Source organism: Rhodnius prolixus, unplaced genomic scaffold (genome assembly GCF_049639745.1).
Source record: "Rhodnius prolixus isolate KJV_2025 unplaced genomic scaffold, Rpr scaffold_6, whole genome shotgun sequence".
Lineage (NCBI taxonomy): Eukaryota > Metazoa > Arthropoda > Insecta > Hemiptera > Reduviidae > Rhodnius > Rhodnius prolixus.
In genome coordinates this window covers 36,029,481-36,049,699 of record NW_027411634.1, presented here as the reverse complement: position 1 = coordinate 36,049,699, position 20,219 = coordinate 36,029,481, and the positions used below count along the sequence as shown (strand labels likewise).

General features: G+C 31.5%; 2 protein-coding genes across 9 annotated transcripts in view; both read left to right on the top strand.

Moving 5' to 3' along the window:
* The window catches only part of stet (rhomboid serine protease stem cell tumor), a 159,336-nt gene extending 156,067 nt beyond the window's left edge, over positions 1 to 3,269 (top strand). For all 8 annotated transcript variants that reach the window (XM_074139668.1, XM_074139670.1, XM_074139674.1 and 5 more), the window contains 4 exons: positions 535 to 677; positions 1,290 to 1,402; positions 1,526 to 1,626; positions 1,873 to 3,269. In XM_074139668.1, coding sequence (XP_073995769.1) covers positions 535 to 677; positions 1,290 to 1,402; positions 1,526 to 1,626; positions 1,873 to 2,175 — 660 coding nt within the window. In that variant the 3' untranslated portion in view covers positions 2,176 to 3,269. The remainder of the gene's footprint in view (positions 1 to 534; positions 678 to 1,289; positions 1,403 to 1,525; positions 1,627 to 1,872) is intronic.
* Positions 3,270 to 8,585: 5,316 nt separating this feature from the next.
* Positions 8,586 to 17,997, top strand: LOC141460042 (uncharacterized). Its single transcript, XM_074139661.1, has 8 exons — positions 8,586 to 8,743; positions 9,475 to 10,193; positions 10,732 to 10,830; positions 12,830 to 13,055; positions 14,232 to 14,374; positions 14,918 to 15,137; positions 17,072 to 17,292; positions 17,687 to 17,997. Exons 1-8 carry the CDS (start codon positions 8,684 to 8,686, stop codon positions 17,850 to 17,852), a joined length of 1,854 nt encoding a protein of 617 aa, XP_073995762.1. The 5' UTR covers positions 8,586 to 8,683; the 3' UTR covers positions 17,853 to 17,997.
* Positions 17,998 to 20,219: the final 2,222 nt, after the last annotated feature.

Below are 20,219 nucleotides of genomic sequence, written 5' to 3'. Positions count from 1 at the left end.
CTGAACAGAGAATTTTCTAAAAAATCAGACGTGCTTTTGAAGGAAGCGTTATATCCCAAAAACTTCTCATAAAATCAAGGCTCTACATCATTATTTGAGTATGCTAAAAAAAAAAAAAAATGCTTGAAATGTTCGCAATTACCGTCTAACTACTCTCTCATCCTCTCAGAACATTTCCGTGAAATAAATAAAAAACGGAAATTCGTTCTTCAGACTATTGCCCCGAATTAGTACAGATGGAAACTTAAAGTTTCTGAGAGTAAAGTTCTATGTGGTAGATATTGAAAGCGATATCACGAAAAACACTGCAATAACATTATTGTAAGTATAATAAGATAATATTGATGCTTTGTTGCATCTTGGGTATACTAATGCAAAACATCAGATTTGAAATTTTTTGATTTTCGTGAATCTATACAGATTACAAGAACGTGATAATTACCACATCTGTGACTTTGAGTTTAGTTAAATTTATCCCTAGAAAGTTTTAATATTAAGAAGTATTAAATGAATTATACGCTTAATTTGTTGCAGTTGGGGTTCTTCACGTACTATACGGTGGCCACCGGCGAGATGAACGCTGCTGGTCCGGTGCCCATAGATTCCGTCTTCATATATAGGCCTGACAAGAGACTTGAAGTGTGGAGGTTCTTCTTCTACATGGTCCTGCATGCTGGGTAAATATTACTTTGATTTAATTCTCTTTTAAAAGAGTGAAAAATTTGACTCATCAGTTGTTTTGAGTAAAACTTTATGAATTTGTCTAAGACTTAAGAAGTCACCTTCTACGTTACATAGAATCTAGGAGAAACTCCTTAACTTATAACTCTTTACATTGTTAGATATTTCATTTATTATTTCACTAAAATGCTTACTTATTTGAATAAGTATCAATACTAGCGCAATTAAATCCAGTTAATTGTATTTTTAAAAAGAACTAAAACTTGGTTAGCAAACGTTTTGCGAGTATGATTGTATACCTCAACTCAAAATTCAGAATAAGTTTTGCTTTCATACAGCATAGAACGTGAAAATAGTCCAAGACCGGACGTAACTAGCTATTGATTTGTGCTTAAATCATGTTAGATAGGATTCTTCGATTTATTTCCTGCTGAAATTTACAGTATCCGCCTCTTGCCGTATCTTTCAAAGACTGTTAGAAGTACCAAACTTAAAAGAAGAATTTCTAAACCTCTGTAATAGTTTCTCGAACGATATTAAAAAGTGTTTTGAACCCTTAATGATTGTCTACTGCTAATTTGTAGCCATTTAATTTCCTTTTGTTTCAGGTGGTTGCATTTACTGTTCAATTTATTAGTGCAGTTACTGGTTGGTCTTCCTCTGGAGATGGTGCATGGATCTCTTAGGATAGGAACCGTTTACATGGCTGGAGTGTTAGCTGGTCAGTATAGTGAAGAAAAAAAAATCTTTTAAAATGAGACAAAAATAGTTTGCTGCTACATTTCCAATTGTTGAGGCATATAGCAAAGGGATGATTAAAAATTAGCGTTGCATATTATTACAGGCTCACTGGGCACATCTGTGTTTGACGCCGACGTGTATCTGGTAGGAGCATCAGGTGGTGTTTATGCCTTGCTAGCCGCACATCTTGCCAACGTACTCCTGGTAAGACATCTTCCACAATAATATATATGGTGCTCAAAGGTAATTTAACAAAACAGCAGCTAAACATTTTTGTTGTAAATTCATAAATTTCAGCTGATATGATAAGAACAATCTAAACCGAAGTGTTGTTATTATGTCGACGGAATAATATCGCAGTAAAGCATTGTAAATGGTGCACATTTATTGGATGATAAGTTTGTGAGTAAAGTGATCTAAAAATAAATTAATTTAATTTTCTGTTCACAGAATTACAACAACATGGAGTTTGGTATTGTCAGATTGATAGGAATATTCGTTGTGGCCAGCGCAGACGTTGGCTTTGCCGTTTATGATCGCTACGCAGCGGAAACTGCTGCACCGCCGGTCAGCTATGTAGCACATCTAACTGGTGCATTAGCCGGCCTAACTATTGGACTATTAGTGTTGAAGAATTTCGAACAACGTTTACATGAACAGTTAATCTGGTGGGTCGCGTTAGGTGTTTACGCCGCTTGTACAATATTTGCCGTCCTATTTAATTTGTTCAGTCCAGCGTTTCCACCACCTTGAACACTTTTAGGTTTCTCATTCATAATTGTAATTGTAATAAGACAAAAAAAAAAAAAAATAAAGAGGCGTGTGTTAGAGTAGCTATTAAATAAATTGAATATAAAATTTAAAAAAAAATGCATTTAACTATTGTAGTAAGAAAAAACAAATTTATTACCTCTTCATGTATTTAAAATAAAAATTTTATGTTTAGGAAGGGTATCTCTTTCTTAAAATTTTGTAATTTTATAAATTGTTACTTTGAATAAGGACATACTCTAGCACACCCTTGGAATCTAAAAATTTGTTCTTCAACAATTTGCTGTGCGACTAAGTATATATATATATATAATTATTTATAAAACAAAAAAAAAGACTTAAAATAAGACAAATAACCTAAAAATTTATTTGACTTAAATAACTAATCATTGTATTTTTTCTTCCTAATATGACTTCGTTAATGTTTTTCTTTTTTTCCCCCCTTTAATTTATTTTCTGTTTTTGTTTGTATATTTTGCGTTTTTTTTTTTAATTGTAAAAATATTTTTTGACTGAATAAAAAACGAAAAAAAGTGTTGAATCGTCGCTTAGGTCAGGGGTGGACAAAATTTATAACGCAGGTCGTGAGCAACAGATAACATGGTCAAAAATCATTTTCATTCCTAGGAAGGTGTATATTAATAGTAAAACTAAATTGGCACAAAAATAATTAAAAAAATATTCATATTATAATTACGTTTCCTTACCAATTATTACTTGAAACATTAAGTAATTACGTAATAAATATTTTTTTTCAATCTGGGCGTAGCGCAGGCTCTACTTTGCCCACCCATGACTTAGGTTATATTTGTTATGTATGTACATATTCTTGCTGAATATATATATATTTAAGTTATTTGTAAAAAATTCAAAAGTTGCACAATCACTCGATTTCTTTCTCTCTTTCTTTCAATTAAAGATAACAAAACACATATTAATGCCAAAGAAAGACTGAACTCTACTCTTTTCTCTGTTTTATTTTTGTCTTTTGTAACATTTCATGAAAATACTCTCACATAAGTGGCCTAGTTAAAAGAAAACTGAAAATTTGTAAAAAAGAAAAAAAAATACACAAATTTTCGAGGACTTACCTAGAAGTAAAAATAAAAACTACGTAGAAATATTTCTTATAATAATACTTTGTAACTTTGTAATTTAAATTTAAAGTATAAAAACAACACTGCCCACAAAATTAATCAACTTGACCACTTATATAATTATTAAATAAGTATTAAAAACAAAATAATTCTTGACACGTTATAATTAAACAAAATATTCTCTCTTTTTTTCTGTGTATATCTTGAAAAATTGAATTTTTTTATTTTTACTATTTATGTCTGTTCCTTTCAAATACCATAACTAACCTGTTAAGATTATTGTAAACTACTGAACGTTTGACAGGTTATAATATTGTTATAAGAAGAGTGTGAATTCAAAGTTGGTCGATCGTTTATCATTTATTTACGTATTTACTCCTCATTTTCTTTTTCCTGGGAAGGAAAGAAAAGTATGTATTAAATATTTTATTTATTTATTAAAAAAAAAGTGATGCACGAAGCTAGTCAATAGATAATATATGTATATAAATATGTGTATAAATAGTTATTTACTGATTGTATGTATGATTATATGAAACGTTTAGACGTGACTTGTACATGCAGCCCTTTATAGTTACAACAAACAAAGAAACAGAAATGGGGCTTTTATTTATTATTTTTTATCTATTGTTACATTTTCCTTATTCTCTCAAAATTTTCTTTTTACGTCAAAATTATTGCCTTTAATCTTTATTCAAAAAAGAATACATTGATAACAGTTATAGATTCAAAATTGGGAATAATGCCTTATTTCTATTGTTTTTAAACCTAGGTTAATTCTACTAGGGTTTATACACAGTTTTGGCTTTTTCATCTTATGAACTGAAGTCATTCTCTTCAGGATTCGAGTAAGCCCGTTGGATTAATCTATCCTTTGTGTTTGTTTGTTCGGATTGTCGAAATACTGCACTTTTCATCACAAGTAATAGTTCAGTTGAAGAAAACGATATTTTATTCTAATTTTGATGAAGGTTTTTTACTTCTACGATCGTCTTGAAGGGGGCATAAATCCGTGTAAAATGATTTAGTAATTTTCTGTGACAGCTACTCGCAGCAGATGGCCATTTATTATTGAGTGGGATATGCCTAATTCACTTGAAAGTTTTGTGTGTGTGTTAATGGTCACAAGGGCCTGTTAGTAGTGGTCAAAAGGATAGAGGGTTGCCCTGACTGAAGTTTACTTACTTTAAAGGCAAATATCATCTTTTATATTTTAAAACCAAATCTGTGCAGCCTGCGCGTTTTCACTGAACCTCCCCTCTTTAATTTGCAGCGCGGCATTTAATGACGTTAAATAATTATTGATCATTTTGCAAGAAAACAGGCAATCAGCCTGAATTCAGCTTTGCTGTGCTCTGCTTTTTATAAATTCGCTAATCTTTTCATATTAGAAAAGACGTCCAATTTGAATCCCCGAACTACTACCGAAACTCTTTTTCTCTTTCCATTCACTTGTTTTCATTTACGCAGACTAGTTTAAATAATATTTAGTATTTTTCTTATCATGTTAACGAGTTTTTCGCAAACCCAACTTTCATAACCATACTTTTCTTTGTGTCGCGTAATTTTAAGAAACTATTTGCTTTTTGAATTTCGCTTCAGATCAGTGGTTATTTTAGGTCCACCCTAACACCCTAGAGTTTTCCCAAAGGATTTTTATAGAAAGTCACTTCAACATTTGTGCACTCCCATATTGGCTTACTGCTATTTGAATTCCTCCAAAACTGGTGGATATTCTATACTGCAAAAAACAAAAACTACAAGTGAAGGGGGTACTTTCAAAGAAACAGTACAAAGTGAGGTTATTATTAAAGAAAATAGATTTTTGTTACGATTGAACATTTAGTATTACGAACAAAGTAGTACGAACTTAAGTACTTAGCAATGAGTATTGAACACTTTGATGGTGACTGGAGTTCAAACTGAAGTCTTTTTACCTTCTTGAAAATCTCATTATCCATAATGCCTGAACAGTTTTGAGTTGGGCTTTGAGTCAGTTCCCTTTCAATAATAATTCTGTATTAAGGTAAATCTATATAAAGAGAAAATATGACTGAATCAAATAAGGCATTAAAGTTCTTCAATTTTAAAATCGGGTCACAAAAATTGTTCAGATCAATTTAACAAGATTAATTAGATAAGAATTAACAAATTCTTTTTGTTTCTTACATCAACATTTATATTTTGTTTATTTTAATGTCGTCCTTACTTTTTCTATAGCTGATCCCTGTCTCTAAACTCATTGCACTTTTTTCAATTTCTTTTCTTTATGAACATAAGGATTATTAATACTCTTTAATTATATTTAGTGCATTAAAAACTCACTTACCTTAGTTCTTATTAAAAGAAAAACAAATTAATATACAGTATTTACCAAAGATTTAGGTTTATTTTATTTAAATAAAATAAATGGCTAAAAAATGTTTTAAACAATTTAGCCTGTATTGTAATTTTTTTATTTTATTTTTTCTAATTAATATAATATTAAAAATTCTTGTAATATTTCACTTGTAAATTATTATAAAGATTATAATCAAATAATGATTATTGTTATAGTGTAGTAGGTAAAATATTGCACGGGAATTAGGTGGAATTTTTTTTAATGAACTCAAAACATTTCACTTTGGCCTAAAGTTTTCATAAATAACTACAAAATCTGTAGTATTAAAAAACCTGCGTGGTTAATATTTATTTCTTTATTAATTTTTTAATTACTTTATTGAACACCTGACAGCTTAAAATTTTAGGCTGCCTTCCTCTCAGACTTGGCCAATATAACTCCAGCATTCTAGTGTAGAAATTTTCAAATTATGTCATGTTTGTTGTTAGTAAGATTTTTGAAATTATGTGCCAACTGACAGTGGTTATCTAACCTAGCTGTTGGCATCTGGAGACTGTTTTACCGGATTTTAATTAATTTGTATTTTCTAAGGTTACCCTTTCTTTCACTTTGTTAGGTTTTCTTCCAGCAAACACGGACTATCAGTACATGGTTTGGTTCCATGACTGTCTTAGTGTATAACAAATTTGAAATTAGGAGTTTTGAGAATTAGGGCTGTTGGAAATCGATTTAATATCCATCGAAAGAAAATTATATGATCTTCTTGTAGCTCATAATGGAATGCGATTATTCCTCCTTAAGTCTTTTTCATCTAAAAACTATCGCTACTGTCAAGAGCATTTATCCCGAGGACTTTCTCCTATAACGGCTCTCTTTAAGCTTATCTTCCCAAAAGTTTTTTCGAACCTGGGCAGTCAGTTCATGGAATGATACATCTAGTTCTTGCAGAAATCCAGATACATATATGTTTGTTACTTCTTCTTGTGTATTTAGATCTGACTGAGTTGCAAATAATTTGAATTTTTATTTTTTGTTAGATTTTTCATTAAAAGATAAAAATCATAATTATCATTATTCTTAATTACAAAGCTTCTTGTCAAACTCAATGTGACCTATTCAGCATGTCCGTACGGTTAATAAACACCGATTGCTTCGTCCAAACAGAAACCAATCCGAGGATTAGCATGGTCAAGTCTAAGCAGCCTTCCTAAATTAAAAAGATTAGAAAAAAAACGCACTTTAAAATCATTTGCATTTACAGTATTTTTTTTTTTTTTTTACTATTTATATTGTTTCTTTTAACAAATATCGTAACTTTGATAATCAAATTTTGTTTATTTTTCCCTGTAATTTATTCATTTAACTACAATTAAAGAAGTAAAAATACCGCTAAGAATTACTGTTTGGGTTGTAAATAAATTTCATTAATCTTAAGTTAAACCCTTCTAATACATATTGTAAAAATAATTTTAAATTAAAACTACCATTAAATTATTATAAAACAAGTTTTCTCTTGGTGAATATATTTTTTTTCTTTTGATTAGTATTTTATAAAAATTATTGTTAAAACGAAAAACAAAAATAATATTTATAAATGGGCGCCCAAGGGGCGAAAAAAGAATTTTTGGGAAATTGGAAGAAAAGAAAATTTATTACAAATTAACTATTATTTTGCCTGTTGAATTAAAAACTTGTTAATGGAATTGCCTCCTCCCAAACAACGATATATACCTCAAAGAAAAACTAAAATAAAGAATGTAACTAAATAAAAATAAATAGGGCGATTTTTTTGTATTATTTTTTTAGATCGCTGGAAATTGAATAAAAAAATTAAAGAATAATGCCGTTACTATATTTTTGTTTTGTTTTGTTATTATTATTTACCTTTAGTTTGAAAACTTTTAGAAAGAGCACCATACTTTACAGCTTGACAAAGTTCAGTGTACCTCTCGAAGGTGTCTGGAACTGTGATAAGTTTCCTCTCCACAAATACGTCGGGGAAGCAGAAAAGCCAGCACAAAGCTCTGACGTAGTACCTTTAGAGGAGAGAAGCATCTTTAGTAGAAGATAAAAGCTTCATTCACAATTTTCCAAGATATTTTAAACCAAGCAAAGAGGGCTTCTGAAGTTTAAAACTAAGGCTCAGCTTTAAATTTACCAACCGTGATTCAAGAGAATTTGAATCTACTAAATGTTAAAGCTTTATGAATGTGGGTGGAAGTTTATGGCATTATTGCAAGGATTCAAACAGGTTAGAACATGTGATAACATTTAAAAGGAACCTTAGTGTGCACTGTTTCATGACTCTTTTAATGCTGTATGGTACCAATCAATTGAGATTCAGTCACTTGAAGAAGAAGAAAATTTATATGTCCTTCCATTTTTTGATTAAAAAATATGATGCAAAAGATAGTAGTTTGAAACAAAATTTTGTTTATTTGTAAAGAACAGGAGCATTCTAATTCAAAATTATTCTTTAAGTCTTCATCTAGCTGTAAAGCGCTCAATAATGTTCAGTTGTTCGTTCTCTAACCATAATGGTGTTCGGTTGATGTTCTCTATAAGCTTTGAGTGGGGTGAATTTGCGTGATGGATATGTCTAACACTATAAGTGGCGCTATAACAGAACTTTACATTTTTACTGTCTTAGTTTTCTACAGCAAGACGAAAAGGCTGTTTTGGGATTAGCATCAACAGGCATTTGTTAGTTATGTCCTTGCATTGTTATGTTTGAATAGTTGCCCATCTCAGTAAGCATTTTTAGTCTTTCTAAGAAGGTTTTTTTTTTTCTGATCTGAGCGGTCACAGCTACAACATTTTCAATACTATCTGAACGTTGACTCTCGGATTCGGAAGCTAGGTGAAAGAAAGTGTTTTAGAGTCCCTTATTAATGCAATTTAAAACATTCAGGTTAAGATTAAAACACATAATTTGTGTTTCATTTGTAATTTAAATTAAAACATATGGTTCTCATTCATGATTTCAAAAAATTAACTAATTCTAAATTTTCTGAGTTATTAATTTCATTTGGACGTATAAAAAAATAGGGTGATGTTTCGAGATTCTTATGAAAAGAAAAAAAGTTTTCGGGAAGTAGCCAACCAATTCAGGGTAAGAGTTGATGAAACGGAAAATGCAATTTTTATCCGACTAATGCAAAAATTTAATAAGTTCTTTAATCAAGTAACTAAGTACTTATCAATAAGCAGTCTAGAGAGAATTGTTATTAAGTAGTATTGCTACAGTGTTATTTACGGTGGTCGGTTCGATGGGTTCTCTACTGATAATGGTAGCCCTTCCAGCAGTCAGACACAATGAATCTTCCAGGATGTAAACATCTTACAAATTATTGATAATATAATATTATTATTAATAATAATAATTCTGCCGTTAACCATTTTAATTAAAAACAGTATCACAGCATATTTCTCCAATAACCATTATTGGGGAAGAATCCGACCATTATTACTTCTCTCTGCAGATGAACTTACGAGTACATCAATTTCAACATATTTGTGGTCACCACCAATAGTTCTATTTCTTTGAGCATTACTAAACTAACTTTTTCAGGAAAATATAATCTCATCTTAAGTCCATTATAATATATATACTTTTATGATTGATAATAATCCAATTTTCTGCAAAAATGTCTCCGCATTCTCTTCATTCTTAATTTTATAAAATAACATTTTTAACTTGCACATTTTCTTAAAATACATTCACAATTTTAAGTATAGAATGAATATAATTAAACATTATCTTTATCCATCATCAAATTAAATATAATTAAAAAATTAGCCTCTTCAATTAACAAATAAAAATTTCTCTCTTTTCAATTGTAGGAATCATTCAATGGTTTGGCGGAGAAATATGCGTTTGCTGGTAAGCAATGTACACGTCCAACTGCAAATATCTATCGTCAAACACCAGAAGACTGCGCTCATGAGAAACAAATCAAAGAATTCGAACGAATACTTGATGGTTTAGTAAAGAAATTGGAACTGAAAGATGAAGTACAAGACTTGTTAGTGGAAGGCAAGAGAAAGAAAAAGTTAGCCGTTGTGCCGAAGAAAATAGATTTTCCAACCAAACATCTTGACAAATGCGAAAGCAATTATGATTGGACATACGTGAATTATTACGCCAACGATGATATCGGTTCACCGTCAGGCGTATCTTTGAAAAGTGTATCTAGTTATTATGTCCTACCTGGTTACCCAAATAGAGATGACATGGCCAAATTTAGTGAAGAAAAAGAGTTGCTACCCTGTGAACGTGATTTTCTGCATATTCCTAGAAATCAGAAAGGGAAATTTATTGAGAAAACCTTGCCACCGCACAAGAAACTTAAACTCAAGAGAGAAATTGCTTCATTGTTGCAAGGATATGAAGAGTTAAAGAAAAAGCGAAAGAAGTACGGTTGTAGAACTGTTATGACACCTATTGTCATCAAAGATATGATTCTAATGGACAAAATAAACATGGGATTTGTACCAGATTTAGAGGACAGGGCCGATCTCATTTCACTTTACAAGAAAATACGGCCAAAAGTTGAAGATAAGTAAGCATCCATTGTTACTGTCAAATATCTATTGACTGAATTGAAAATTTTCTATTTTTCGTTATCAATGTAAACACATGGTTTGAGATTCCCTGAATTTTTAAAAATTGTTTTTTAAAATTTGGTCTGCTGTGAGCAATCAGTTAACTCAAAATGCGATAGAATAAAATAGAAAATTTTGTTTGCTTAGAATAAATTTTGTAAGAAAGGATTTTGCCTCGTACATGTTAACCCTTGTACACTGTCCTACCGGACAGTCTAATTTATTAAATACGTACTACGTAATAACAGCTAAGAAAGAAAGCAAAATAAATACCCCTTAATAAAAAAGAAAATAAAAAGGATTCTTAAAGTGATACATTACTAAACACGTAATAAAATAACTGCTTAATTAATTCCACTAAACAATGAATATAATGAAAAAATTATTTTTATTATTTGAACCAGGTTTACGAGTAAATCGTGTAAGATATTTCAAAAGTGTCAATTTTATTTAGTAAGATTGTAATTTAATTATTCTTGATTTCTTTGTCAAAAGAAAGAAAAAAGAAGATACATACTCGTACTTAAGAGAAGAGGAATGCATTGAGAGAGTTTCGCCGCCGAGGCTAAAGTATTTTAGACCAAATAATGAAAGGTAATTGTAAAAATTTCTTAAGGTTTGTTTTTTCTTTTTATGAAAACTAATTTTGGAAATATGTTTGACTAGTTTATACGAATATTCAACAAAGACATTTCTTTGTTATTTCAAGAAGAGTGCAGTAAAGATGTATAATTGGGCATATTTTTAATCTTTAATGTAATCTTCCACCATGGGTTGTATCGTTCTCCAATCATGTTAAGTAAGATGTTTTCGAAACCTTTTTACTTCCAGTTTTGCTGATTGTATCGTCAAATAAAAAGACAACGCGATTAAAAAATAAAATAAAAAATAGACCCAGTTGTACCTAGAAATTACGGCGATTTTAGGTTTTACTTTAAAGGGGAAATTTGGCGCAAGACAGTTGAAAATAATTCTCATACTATACAATGCATTATAACAAATTTTTACATTGCAAACTTTACAAATTTGGTATGAAAATGCTGTTTTGTACATTATTACATGAGTCTTTTTAAAGAAATATTTATAATTTTACCACTAATCAAATTTAGTATTACATTCCGAAGTTAAAGGATCCCCAACTTACGTTCTGCTTTTGGCTTCCATGCTACTGTATCCAGTGACCATCATTATAATTTGGCACTTATTGGCTGCAGGGTCATCCTGTCTAATCTGAGGATGGTACAGGAAAGAGATTGTGGCTATTAGCACGTAGATAAATGTAGAAAGTAAGGAGAAAAAAATTAAGCGGTATTATACGAATAAGCAGTACGGACGACCATGCAAAGGTCTAAATGGGCGCTTGATTAGGGTAAAGCCAAAACTAGTCCAAATGATTAGGAAACCTTCAAAAGATCCAGCAGTATGTGATTGAAAGACTCAATGACAATTGGAAGACTAGTGTTTATGCAGTTTGTGCTTCACTGTAGGCGCGAGGTCGTCTCACAGAACATCAAGAAAATGGTCCACAAGGAATACCTTCTTCCCTTTTGACGAGTTGACTTTAATCAGAAAGTTAATTCCAAGCTGAGTACTCGTAGTTGCGGTAACTTCATAGGAGTCGGAGGATAGTTCCGAAAAGGCTCTCTAGTACCGAGAGCAGTGGACGAGCCAATATATTAAGGAAATCAAAATAAAGGTTATCAGTAGTCGAACTACTTTTTTACTTTTACTATGTTATAGTAGTTCACTTTTATTATGTTATATTTCAAAATAATTTGAGAAATTATTGCGGTAAATGAGCTTCAAGAATGCTGGGATTCTGTTTTAAAAAGGTGAGTCGTTGGTCTACCGTATTTAACTGCACAAACCATGATGTTTATAACGTGATGTAACGTTACAATTTTACTATAAATTCTCTCCTTTAAGCGTTTGAAAAAAACTTTAAAAGGAAAGTTAGTATTCATTTCTTCAGGAATCATTGCGAGTATTGTATTTCTACTTCACTCGCTTCTCCATCGTGTGCTTAATACACTTAGAGATATTTAATGTGTGCCTACTTAAGTTTAGCGAACCCTCAGGCAATTTTGAACATTACAATTTGCACATTATAAACTTGGCCTCTCAAGTTTATATGACACCCACTGGCACTTTGAAAAGCTATAATTGATCTTTTAGGTCGCAATAAATGTGGCTGGTATTCAGTTTCTTGTTGAAGTAATTGATTAAACTCTCTTAATTAGAAGAAAGTGTGGCCGGTGAATCAATCACAAACATGCTGCTGTGGTTGAAAACAATTTGGGGTACTTGTATTACCAGATTTTGTAGAGATTACTTTAAGTGATTATTATTATCATTGCATTCCCTTCATCCAATACAACACTTATAGTCTTTGCCATTTTGTGATTTTTTAAATAATAATTATCTGTGATTGTTTTTAATGTAGCTTCTCAAGACATTGTCTGTTATTAGACAAAATAAATTTCGAGGAATCAGATTTATGACTTCTTTTTTTAAGTTCTTGAGGGTTAAATGAAAAATGGTAAAATAAAAATCGTTGAATTCCTATATAAACAGTGCAGGTAATGTAAAACAGGCAGATGGCCGTTTTAACGAGGTACACACCAAAAGATCATGCAAACATTGACGTCATGGATAGACGACGTAGAGGACTAAGAAAATTGGCACGAATAAATAAAAGTTACTACGGAAATGCACCAACGTTCTGGAAATGTAAACGACTGGATGATATCTGGTACACAGACGGTGTGATCAACGAGTATAAATGTATTGAAGAACCTTGTATTTGTCCAAAAAAATCGGTAAGTGGGAGTATAGATTTTTGTTTTGTTTATAACATATATAGTATATGGATGAGGAATCATCATCGTCATCTTTGTTTAAATCCGAATAGGAAGTTGACAGAATACATGCTAAAAGTGCATCATCCAGATGAAGTAATGTTAGAGGCTTGAATCTTTTAAGCTATTTACTTACTTTTTAGGGAGGAAAAAGTTTAAAATCGTTTACATCTTAATTTTACAACTTTTTTTAATACGGTAGGAAATGCTTCGAATAGTCAAAATCAACTTGGGGTATCTAATCCCAGATATGCGGAACTAGACGACGCAACTGTTTGCTGGAAACGTCCTAATCGCTAACTCTTATCCCACACATGTTCTATTGGGTTTAAATCGAGGGAAGGGCTGCCATTTCTGTTCTGGATGACGGATGACACCAATACAATAGTTTACAACAATATGTTGTTTACCAATGGTAAGAAGACTGGATTTAATAAGTAGCAAAAGTCAATGTTTACTTCCTTCAAACTATAACTCTCAGCGTCCGCTACGTGAGCAACAAAGCAAATATTAGTACCTTTTAACTTGAAATTTCTCTCTATCAATGTTTATTCATTGAGCCAGAGACAAAGAGTTACTATCGCCAAAGATATTGTACATAGGTACAACTTAGCTTCCTTAAGTGATCGTCTCAATTGTCCGCTAAAGTGAAGACGAGTGATGCTTAAGCCCATGGATACCCTTTGCCTTAAGTCGTTTAACTAATTAATCCAGCACTGCAGCAGCTGATGAAGGGCGCATCCTTAAAATCCTAGGTCCAAAAGACGCGATATTTCGAAAGGAGATCCCTACTTCCTATAGATCGAAAATCAGCTCTTTAAAAATCGATGAACAGTGTGTGACATCTGGCAATTCACAACGTAACGTAAGATGAACTTGACATTCTAAACAAAGGCTGATTATTACTATTGAAAATACCTTTTTACAAAATTTTATTTTTATTTACTAGTAGGACGTTCCTACCAATAACTGGTATCCGCTTTGGTATCTGTTTCAACCAACTGAAATCATTTATTACTTAAACTTATCGTTTCAAGTTGAAAGTTTGAAACCTGAAATTTACATCTTTGGTTGGCGCATTACATATTTATTTGGAGGTATTAAACGATATTATTAAAAAGATTTTTATATTAACAGGAAGACGAAATCAATAAAAAGAAAAGAGAATTATCCCATCCTACTTTCATATCTTTAACGCAGAATGAAAAAGAGTTATTAAAAGATTCATGGAAAAAACGTGGGATTAATAAAAGCACTCTGGCAATGATGTGGTTTACCAAGTAATTATAATTTAAACTTATTCATCAATTACTATGTTTTATTGGTTGACATATTTTTTTTTTATTTAATATTTACTAATATAATCAAATTAAAGTATTTTTATGAATTAATATGACAAATAGTTCCTAATACAAATTCATGCCGAGCCTTGTAGCCCCATTTGAGTATCTATATTATATTTGACCTGCCTCTGCCATCTTGCGGTAACTTGAAGAAGCTATCAGTTTAAGAAGTGACCGCTAGATGTCTCTGCTTGTTCATAGTCCTGTCCCCACAGAGAAACCTCAAATAAGAAGGTAGCGAATTTTTCTTTAAAAATAAGTACTCCAATATTGTGAAAATAATATACTTTATTTTTTATTAAATTGGCACTTTACTCTTCTTAAAGAAACTCTTACTAATCACAAATTTTGTATGATTTTTTTTTTTGCTAATCAATTTTCGTCCAAATCTAGGTTTAAAATGGGCTTAAATGAGTATCCATTCCATCCCATTAATTGATTATATTAGTTTTTTAATTATTTTCGTTTCTCTATTTTCAGACTATTTAAAGCTAATCCAGAAGAATTACTCAAACACAATCACGGTCAAATACTGGAAGAATTATTTATGGACCAGACAAATTTGGACTATATGGATAAATTAGCTGAAATATTTAGTATAGTTGTTCAAAATATCGATAAATCAACTTTGTGTACAAAACTGATCTGGGAATTGGCCATGTACCATCGCTGTCTGGATTTAACCGAAAGCTACTTTCAGGTAATAGTCCTTCATAGTTCATTTGTTTTCTTAATTTTCTAACTCTAGAGAAGTGGCAAGTGTAGGCGTGTTGTTAACTTAAATCTCGACTTATGATTCACAGTCGGCTACTATGCGATGAAGCTTTAAAAGTCTAAATTAAGTTTGACTTTAGGGGTCAAACTCTACATCTATAGAGAAATCAACCTCTGATAAGTCCTTAACCGTTGGTAGTTAAGGTATCTCAAAGCCGTTCCCATTTCCATCTTTCATGGCAGAGAAAGATTCTAAAATCCTCTACCGATTACTAATCATATCACCTTATTTTGTATTGCTCAATCTTTGTCTGTACGTGACCAAACATCTCAACTTGCTGTATTTAATCTTTAATCGGGCGGCAATTTCTGATAGTGGTGTTTCTTACTCAGTCTCGATTAAGCTTTCTTTCTCAATTATTTTAGTTACTTTGTTTCTGAAGACGTCTCTGAATCATGGCCCCAATTCACTGTCTCTGTAAAACCTAAGTTGCCTATTCTTCATTCTCACCACTTTCTTCTAGCTCCAAATTTGTCTTTTCTCTCGTTTTGACCATAATCTTTCTTACCTCTTAGTTACAATGTACAAGTTTCGAGATTGCGCTGATTTTTATCTCCCGAAACAGCTTACTGTGGCTATAAAACAACCAAAACTTTCTGTTAGAGAAGAAGAGCTAGTTCCAGCCTCAAATTCCAGGTTTGTTTTTGCATTCACTCAACACAAGGCCCATTATAATGCTAAAAAAATGAGGATTCAAGACATCATTTTGCCTGATTCTCGCTGTAACGGATAAGCTGAATTTGCAGTTTTGGAAAGACTCTTGCGCTCTTTTTAAAAACTTCCTATGGTCATTATTAGGTATTCAGAAATACTATTCTCTGCCAGAGATTTCAGGAACTTTATCAAAAGCCTACTAGGCTAGCATATAACTTCTAATTATATTCAGTTGCCTCCTCTGTTCAGTAACTTTCTGAGAATGAATTTAATATCCTGGTTACTTTTACCTATCCTGATTCTCTTCCTGGTTTCCTTCAACCATTGGTCGCAATTGTTTTTTATTTAATCTGCTAGGAAGTTTTCCGGCAACACTCAGAAGTGCCTTGATGGTTTCTGAAATCCTCGTTATATTCTTTTTTAAATATCGAAACGAAAATATCTCAGAATAATTATTATCGTAATCTTCATATGATCTGATACATTTTTATCCACCCATTTCATTTTTAAACAAGTTTCTTCTCACATTTCATTAAAACTTGAACTAGTAAATCTTGTCTACGTTTCCGTGTGAGTCTGATGTTTAATACATTCAATATTGTAGACTTTCCAAAAAGCTAAATACAGAGTTGCTAATTTAGCTAAAAAGCTAAATTTGTGGTAAAATTGACAGGTTCTGGCAGGAAGAGGAAGAAACGGCACTGCACGTATTGTGTCAGTGCGAGGGGCTTGTCTGGCTAAGGATGTTACTTCTCGGGGGAGGAAAAACCAAGGCCTGTGAGCTTTATCCAAGAGTCGTTCTCCAGAATTAAGAGTCTGATTAAACGGACGGGTCTGGAGGGCGAGCTCTAGAGAGGGTGAGCCACAATAGATCCAAAGGGGTCGCAGTGGCGTAGGCCTTGGGCCGCCCTATTAGAATCTTATCTTATCTTACAAATCCATACTTCATAACCACTGCACTAACCCCGCCCTAAACCATATTATATCATTGATTTTATCCTTCGTTAGCACGCTGGTTTATTGTAGCTCGGATCGGTTTCGAACTTTCATTATAGTATTGTGCTGAAAGTAATTATTATAATATGGCTTCTGACAATATCATTGCCTTAACTTTTCAACATTTGAAACCGATTGTTCGGCAATTGAACTGTTGTTATTAAATAAAATGGTTTGTTTAAATTTAATGATACATTTTTGTTTTCTAGCTTTTGAAAAAAACATTATTGGACACGCTAATTGAGAATTTCCATCCATCGCTAACACCTGAACAAATTGAAGCTTGGAAAAAATTTATTGGTATAATGTTTGATATTATCTATGATATATTTTTGTGGGATAGTTGGCCACTTCCTGAGAGGACCAGTCTGAAGAAGAGACAAGAATTAGAGAAAGATTTGGAGTCCAGTAGTTCTTTGACCATCTGCAGGTATTTATTTGTATAAAATTTCCGAACTTGAGCTTTTACGGAAAATGCGTATTTTAAGGTGTTTCCTGTGTAAGACGAAAAGGTAATATATTTCCCTGTGTGTGGGTTTGTTTGTTGTTGATCAGCGAAGCTCAAAAAAGAAATGTCTCTGGGAGCTCTAAATTTTCATTATTTTGGTAGCACCGTACGATTCAACTCTTAGATTAGGTTTGACTAGACTTGAAAATAGTTTTCTTATTGTTGTAAGATCCCAGTAGGGAAGCCAAATTATTTATTCGCCTCTGGTGCCAATTTTTCTTCTTATATTTGCCAGTTTATAGACATTTTCCCTTTTGTAATTACACAAAACATTATTTTGTTGGCAAATGGTAATGTGCAATAAATTTTGTTACAGTGATGATTTGCTGTTTCCTCTAAGTGAACACAAGGAAGAATATTATAAAGAAGATGAGTTAGAACTGGAAGAACAGTCGGATACCGTAGAAGAGCAAGAACAAGAGGCAGAATCTTTTGACCATATTTTAGTATTATATCCAGAAAATGTGTCAATAGAAGGTTGATTGATGGTCGCAGAATCAGTTAACTTGAGAGAAAATAACGCTCACCAAAGTTTTCACAGAATTCAGCATTCTTATTTAAGCACAAGTACATATATTAAATTTTTAATATTTTAACCAATCAATAAATCTGCTTTTTATTTTAGAAGATTTTTAATAATTTCATAGAGTAAGATTAGAAAAGATTCCGGATAGATTCTGTACTTCAGGCACCGCAGCCAGTAGAAGCCTATCATAGATCTAAAAGGAAAAACCTATTCTAGGAACCCTGATTTTCCTACTTTTTATTTTTTTTAGTTTCATCTAACCCGATCTAAATGTGGTAAAGAAATTGAGATATGAAAGACATAGTGTTTATCTCGAGGATGACTGCCATTTGCCTTAACTAGAAGCTATTGAGGTGACTAGACTAAGGCAAATTGAAAAGTTCGTGAAAATGCATTTAATTTTCTAGTTAGTCCGTTTGAGAACAGTGTACTTTTTAATCTTTTCTCAACTCTGAAAAACGATTGTGGGATATGTATAAAATAAGCCAGCTGCCACCATTTTATTTGACTCATATAATTTATCAGCTAAAATGTCTTTGGATTTGGGAATTGGTGCCAAATATGCCGATTATGCGTGTTGCGACATTTCGTACTTCAAATTTATAAGTTACACAATAATAATATGCATCTATTTACACTCTGACTCTTGTTGGTAAAAATGGTATAACAACGAGAAGAAATGTGAGATTGCAAATTAGATTTCTTTACAATTTTTTAATTTTTGTGTATTCAATGAATACAACATAAGTTCAGTTTACTTGAATCATTATCTCATTTTTTCAAAAATAAACTTTGACTGACTTTTAGTTAATTAATAGTATTTGGGGGTACTGTGATATTTCACTCAATGACCCACAGAAAACCCTTTCTTATCAATTTTATTCTTTTTTATCTCAATGATTTTATTTACATCCTTTTTTGATGTAAATATCATTGTTTTTATTAACATCTTACCCACCATTCTGTTGTAACCTTTCTAATTTGAACATAAACAAAAATTATCTTGGCTATTTTTAATTCTCTTTTTGCGTTGTTCTCCACCTTTTTATTTGACAATTTTATTTTATTTTTAGATTCATTAAATATAACAGGTTAAATTGGTCTCATTTTCTTTATAAATTATTAGAAATCGTCTCAAAACCATTAAGAAATATTGATAGTAAAATGAATAATATAATATTGATTCAGTTCTTAGTTTATTTATTATCACAGACAAAAATAATGTGTACACATATATGCAGATATGTAAGGTCGTCGAAAATATTCCTTTCTGAGTAATTTACTGAATCTTGACATAAATTTATTATCGCGACTTTATTACATAATATTATTGTTTATTGAATCGTCATTGTCGAGCCCTCCTTTTTTAAGTGAGCGCTTCGTTGTCACATCTTTTAACGGTTTTATTAGATGTTTAATCATTACAGAAGATAATACGTACCAAATGATTTTTATGAATGGAATTTGAAAACTTTAATTTTTTGTTTTAATTAAAAAATTTATGTTTACTTTTTACAAGAAATTAGTGTATTGAAGTGCTCTGGTGGTGGGTAAAGAGAGTTTTTATAAAACCTAAACCAAATCGACCCTGATAAATCTATGTTCTCCCTTAAGAGTACTTGTGTCTTCCTGATCTTCATGGCTCGTGGTGCCCCGCATTATTTATTATTATTCCTTGAATTGCACGAACCCTATGCTATCTTAAGCCCTCTTGGATCCTATATAATTTGTCTTCCCTCACCAAAAAAAAAAACACAAATAGAGTCTAGAACCGAAGGTTCAAGTCCTTACTTGAGTTACATAAAAAATAATCGAACTAATGAACGAAATCAATTGAAAGGGAAATAAGTTGAATATAAAGTGGGATTCTCACAGAAATATGAAGTTGTATCCGTTAAGTTTATTATCTTTTATGTTATATCGAACTGTATTTCATAAATACTTGTTATTAACTGGTTTCGCCATTAAGGCGTTTCACTAAAGGCCACGATCCGTTAGAATTGTATAAGCGGCTGGTTTATTTGAACAGAAATTATATTTAAATAACCTTTAATTTTTATTTGATAGACAAATTCACTATCAGGATTTGCAATTTGATAGGTTTCCGTGTTTTTATTATTATTATTAAATCGACGCTATGCAGTCATTTTACTTGTTGAATCAGTTCATTTATAACTTTATCTTCCTAATGAACTTTTTAATGTTACAATCCAAATTTGATAAATTAAAAAATATTAACTATTTCATTTATGAAAATCGATTATTACCTGGTGATTATTTCTTTTTTAAAATTAAAAACATTAACAGTATTCTTTGTTGGTTT